Below are 6,347 nucleotides of genomic sequence, written 5' to 3' on the forward strand. Positions count from 1 at the left end.
TAAAAGCCCTGGAATAATGAACACCAGGATAACAACCCCAGGAATAACAAACACCCTGACACCGGGATAACGGGAATAATGAACACTGGGAAAACAGCCCCGGGAATGATGAACACCCTGAGGGTGGGAATGGCAAACACCGGGATAATGGGAATAATAAACATTGGGAAAAAAAAAAACCCGGGAATAACAAACTCTGGGATAACAGCTCCAGGAGTAACAAACACCCTGACACCGGGATAATGGGAATGACAAGCACTGGGATAAAAACCTGGGAATAGCAGCCTGACACTGGGATAACAGCTCCGGGAATAATGAACACCCTGAGAGTGGGAATAACAGCTCTGGGAATGACAAACTCTGGGATAACAACTCTGGGAATGACAAACACTGGGATAAAAGCCCGGGAATAACAGCCCAACACTGGGATAATGGGAATAATGAGTGTTGGGAAAACAGCCCTGGGAATAATGAATGCCCTGAAGGTGGGAATGATAAACACCGGGATAAAAGCCCGGGAATAATGAACACCCTGACAGGACACCGGGATAATGGGAATGACAAACACCGGGATAACAGCTCTGGGAATAACGAACACTGGGATAAAAGCCCTGGAATAATGAACACCCTGAGAGTGGGAATAACAAACACCGGGATAAAAGCCCTGGGAATGACAAACACTGGGATAAAAACCCAGGAATAACAGCCTGACACTGGGATAACAGCCCCGGGAATAATGAACACCCTGAGACCGGGATAACGGGAATAATGAACACTGGGAAAACAGCCCCGGGATAATGGGAATAACAAACACCGGGATAACAGCCCTGGGAATGACAAACACCCTGACACCGGGATAACAGGAATGACAAAGTCTGGGAAAACATTCCCGGGAATAATGAACGCCCTGAGGGTGGGAACAACAAACACCGGGATAAAAGCCCTGGAATAATGAACACCCTGAGAGTGGGAATAACAACTCTGGGAATGACAAACACCGGGATAACAGCCCCGGGAATAACAAACGCCAGGATAAAAGCCCTGAGAATGACAAACGCCGGGATAACAGCTGCGGGAATAATGAACACCGGGATAACAGCCCCGGGAATAACAAACACCCGGGATAAAAGCCCCGGGAATATCCCCGAGACCGGGATAACGGGAATAATGAACATTGGGAAAACAGCCCCAGGAATAAAGAACACCCTGAGGGTGGGAATGACAAACACTGGATAAAAGCTCTGGAATAATGAACACCCGGGATAACAGCTCCGGGAATAACGAACACCGGGATAACAAGTCCGGGAATAACGAACACCGGGATAACAGCTCCAGGAATAACAGACACCGGGATGAAAGCCCCGGGAATGACAAACACCGGGATAACAAGTCCGGGAATAACAGACACTGGGATGAAAACCCCGGGAATGACAAACACCAGGATAAAAGCTCCGGGAATAACGAACACTGCATAAAAGCTCTGGGAATGACAAACACCGGGATAAAAGTTCCAGGAATGACAAACACCGGGATAAAAGCCCTGGGAATGACGAACACCGGGATAAAAGCCCTGGGAATAACGAACACCCCGAGCCGGGTGTTTCCTGTCCGGGAACTCTTTTGCATCCCCGCACCGGGATTTAGGGTCTGGGAACCATCCCAATATCCACATCCCGAATCTGGGAACCCACGAGCACCCCAACACCCGGATCCGAGCCCTGGGAACAAACAGGCGCCCCAATATCCCTGTCCAAATCCCGGGAATCCACAGGAAACCCGAAATCCGTGTGACAGCCCCGGGGACCCAGCGACACCCCGAAATCCGTGTGACAGCCCTGGGCACCCAGGGACACCCCGAAATCCGTGTGACAGCCCCGGGGACCCAGCGACACCCCGAAATCCGTGTGACAGCCCCGGGGACCCTGGGACACCCCGAAATCTGTGTGACAGCTCTGGGCACCCAGGGACACCCCGAAATCTGTGTGACAGCCCTGGGCACACAGGGACACCCCGAAATCTGTGTGACAGCTCTGGGCACCCAGGGACACCCCGAAATCTGTGTGACAGCCCTGGGCACACAGGGACACCCCGAAATCTGTGTGACAGCTCTGGGCACCCAGGGACACCCCGAAATCTGTGTGACAGCCCTGGGCACACAGGGACACCCCGAAATCTGTGTGACAGCTCTGGGCACCCAGGGACACCCCGAAATCTGTGTGACAGCCCTGGGCACACAGGGACACCCCGAAATCTGTGTGACAGCTCTGGGCACCCAGGGACACCCCGAAATCTGTGTGACAGCCCTGGGCACACAGGGACACCCCGAAATCTGTGTGACAGCTCTGGGCACCCAGGGACACCCCGAAATCTGTGTGACAGCCCTGGGCACCCAGGGACATCCCAAAATCCGTGTGACAGCCCTGGGCACCCAGGGACACCCCGAAATCCGTGTGACAACCTCGGGCACCCAGGGACACCCCGAAATCTGTGTGACAGCCCCGGGGACCCTGGGACACCCCGAAATCCGTGTGACAGCCTTGGGGAACGAGGGACACCCCGAAATCCGTGTGACAGCCCTGGGCACCCAGGGACACCCCAAAATCCGTTTGACAGCCTTGGGGAACGAGGGACACCCCGAAATCTGTGTGACAGCCTCGGGGACCCAGGGACACTCCGAAATCTGTGTGACAGCCCCGGGCACCCAGGGACACCCCAAAATCCGTGTGACAGTCCCGGGCACCCAGGGACACACCGAAATCCGTGTGACAGCCCCGGGGACCCAGGGACACCCCAAAATCCGTGTGACAGCCCTGGGCACCCAGGGACACCCCAAAATCTGTCCCAAACCTGGTCTCCCCCATCCCGTTATCCCGTTATCCCACCCCATCCCTCCCCTCTCTCGGTGGGACCCAGGGAATGGTGGCCAGGGCCCGGTGTCACCTGCTGTCCCCTCGCTGTCCCCTCGCTGTCCCCACCCCTCAGGCCCTCCCTGAGGCTGAGTTTGGGGGGCAGTCGGGGACCAGGGGACACTGGGTGACACCGGCCACCCCTGGAGGGGACCCAGAGGCCAGAGGGGTGACAGTGTGGGTGACAGGCGGGTGACAGTGTGGGTGACAGGGGGGTGACAGAGCGGTGACAGTGAGAGTGACAGAAGGGTGACAGGGGGTGACAGTGGGGGTGACAGGGGGGTGACAGGGGGGTGACACTCTGGGCGACAGGGGGGTGACACTGGGGGTGACAGGGGCGTGACACTAGGGGTGACAGAGGGGTGACAGCGGGGTGACACTGGGGGTGACACTGGGGGTAACACTGGGGGTGACACTTCTCAGGGTGGGGTCAGGGCTGGGGACATCCTTGAGCGTGGGGGACAGCGGTGACACCCCCTGGGAGAGCCTGGAGGGGTGGGCACATGTCCCTGTCCCCTCCCCTGGGCTGGGGGTCCCAAACCCCTGTCCCCGTGGGGCTGGGGACCCTACAGGGACATGTCCCTGTCCCCGTGGGGCTGGGGGTCCCACACCCCTGTCCCCGTGGGGCTGGGGACCCTACAGGGACATGTCCCTGTCCCCGTGGGGCTGGGGGTCCCACATCCCTGTCCCCGTGGGGCTGGGGACACTACAGGGACATGTCCCTGTCCCCGTGGGGCTGGGGGTCCCAAACCTCTGTCCCCATGGGGCTGGGGGTCCCAAACCCCTGTCCCCATGGGGCTGGGGGCCCTACAGGGACATGTCCCTGTCCCCTTCCTCGGGCTGGGGGTCCCAAACCCCTGTCCCCGTGGGGCTGGGGACCCTACAGGGACATGTCCCTGTCCCCGTGGGGCTGGGGGTCCCACACACCTGTCCCCGTGGGGCTGGGGACCCTACAGGGACACGTCCCTGTCCCCTCCCCCGGGCTGGGGGTCCCACAGGGGGGTCCGGGCCAGCAGAGCCACTGGCGGGGGGTGACAGCGGCTTGGGGACACATCCCGGGGTCGGGAGGATTCCCCGGTCCCGGGGGTCGCGCGGGGATTTCCCGGTGGGAGCGGGGTGGGGGGGGGGGAGTCCCGGCACTGCGGGATCAGGGATTTGGGGGGGGGGGGCTTGGCCGGGGAATCGCCCCAAAAACACCGGGATGGGAGAGAGGGGGGATCGGGCAGGGGAATCACCCCCATCCCAAGGGATGGGAGACGGGAATCTGGGCAGGGGGATCGCCCCAAAAACACCGGGATGGGGGAGAGGGGGGTCGCTCCGATCCCAAGGGATGGGAGAAACGGGAATCAGGGCACGGGGATCGCCCCAAAAACACCGGGATGGGGGAGAGGGGGATCGCTCCGATCCCAAGGGATGGGAGAAACGGGAATCAGGGCAGAGGGATCGCCCCAAAAACACCGGGATGGGAAACGGGGGGATCGCCCGGATCCCAAGGGATGGGAGAGAGGGGGGGGTCCGGGCAGAGGGATCGCCCCAAAAACACCGGCATGGAAGACAGCAGGGTCCGGGTAGGGGGATCGCCCCGATCCCACTGGGGTGGGAGAGACGGGAATCCGGGCAGGGGGATCACCCCGAAAACACCGGGATGGGAGACAGAGGGGTCCTGGCCGGTGTTTCCCGGTTCCGGAGCAGCCGGAGAGATCCCACCGGGATGGGAGAGAGGGGGGTCCGGGCAGGGGGATCACCCCGATCCCACCGGGATGGGAGAGAGGGGGGTCCGGGCAGGGGGATCACCCCGATCCCACCGGGATGGGAGAGAGGGGGGTCCGGGCAGGGGGATCACCCCGATCCCACCGGGATGGGAGAGAGGGGGGTCCGGGCAGGGGGATCACCCCGATCCCACCGGGATGGGAGAGAGGGTGTCCTGGCAGACGGATCCCAAGGGATGGGAGAGAGGGGAATCAAGATAGGGGGATGCCCCCCAAAACACCGGGATGGGAGACAGGGAGGGTCCTGGCAGGTTTTTCCCGGTTCCGGAGGAGCCGGGGAGGGGTCGCCCCGATCCCAAGGGATGGGAGAAAGGGGGGTCTGGACAGGGGGATCGCCCCGGTCCCACGGGACGGGACACAGAGCACCGGGGTTTTTTTTTCCCGGTGCCGGAGGAACTGAGCAGAGGGATCGCCCCGATCCCACCGGGATGGGAGAAAGGAGGGTCCTGGCAGGGGGATCGCCCCGATCCCACCGGGATGGGAGAGAGGAGGGTCCTGGCAGGGGGATCGCCCCGATCCCATCGGGATGGGAGAGAGAAGGGTCCTGGCAGGGGGATCGCCCCGATCCCACCGGGGCGGGAGAGAGGAGGGTCTGGACAGGGGGATCGCCCCGATCCCACCGGGATGGGAGACAGGAGGGTCCTGGCAGGGGGATCGCCCCGATCCCACGGGATGGGAGAGAGAAGGGTCCTGGCAGGGGGATCGCCGTGATCCCACCGGGATGGGAGAGAGAAGGGTCCGGGCAGGGGGATCGCCGTGATCCCATTGGGATGGGAGAGAGGAGGGTCCTGGCAGGGGGATCGCCCCGATCCCATCGGGATGGGAGAGAGGAGGGTCCTGGCAGGGGGATCGCCCCGATCCCATCGGGATGGGAGAGAGAAGGGTCCGGGCAGGGGGATCACCCCGATCCCACGGGACGGGCGGCGGCGGCGGCGGCGGCGGGGGGGTCTCCGTGCGGCGAAAGCACCGAGCTCCCGATTTCCCCCCGCTCCCTCGGGGACAGGCGGGGCTTTCCCGGCGCTTCCCGCGCGGATCCCCAGATCCCAGCGGCAAAAAGCCCAGCCGGGATCTGCCCGCGGGGAGCCGGGCGGGGCGGGGGCAGCCGGTACCTATGGTGGTGATGACGGTGATGGCGAAGTAGAAGGAGCCGGCGAATTTCCACTGGACGCCGGCCTTGTGCGGCTTGAGCTTGAGCACGACCCGCTCGAGCTCGCCGTAGCTCTCGGCGCTCAGGTTGTACTTTCTCTTGAGCTCGTCGCTCTTGGCCTCCAGCCGCCGCCTCTCCGCCGTCTCCGCCTCGGACTCGAGCGCGTCGAAGACGGCGGCGCCCACCAGCAGGTAGGTGAAGGTGCAGACGATCAGCGCCAGCGTCCGCACGTTCTGCCGCTTCATCGTGCGCCGGCGGCGGCTGCGGGGCGCGGCGGGGCCGGCTGGGGCATGGCGGCAGCGCCCGGGCACGGCGGGCGGCCGGGGGAGGCGGCCGAGGCGCGGCTGCGGCGGCCGCGGCGGCGGCGGGGCCGGCGGAGGAGCGGGAGGAGGGATGGGGAGGAGGGATGGGGAGGAGGAGGAGGAGGGAGGAGGAGGAGGGAGGGATGGGCAGGAGGGAGGGGGAGGGGGAGGGGGCGGAGCTGTCCTTCAGCACCAGCGCCCCCGGGGGACCCCCCGAGTGTCG

General features: G+C 63.2%; 1 protein-coding gene across 2 annotated transcripts in view; it reads right to left on the reverse strand.

Moving 5' to 3' along the window:
- The window catches only part of LOC128802747 (potassium channel subfamily K member 3-like), a 29,289-nt gene extending 23,156 nt beyond the window's left edge, over positions 1-6,133 (reverse strand). For both annotated transcript variants that reach the window (XR_008435569.1, XM_053969304.1), the window contains exon 1: positions 5,785-6,133. Coding sequence is in view for 1 of the 2 variants with exons in the window: in XM_053969304.1 (XP_053825279.1) it covers positions 5,785-6,067 (283 nt within the window). In the remaining variant the exon portion in view is untranslated. The remainder of the gene's footprint in view (positions 1-5,784) is intronic.
- Positions 6,134-6,347: the final 214 nt, after the last annotated feature.

The sequence above is a fragment of the Vidua macroura genome, unplaced genomic scaffold (genome assembly GCF_024509145.1).
Source record: "Vidua macroura isolate BioBank_ID:100142 unplaced genomic scaffold, ASM2450914v1 whyUn_scaffold_164, whole genome shotgun sequence".
Lineage (NCBI taxonomy): Eukaryota > Metazoa > Chordata > Aves > Passeriformes > Viduidae > Vidua > Vidua macroura.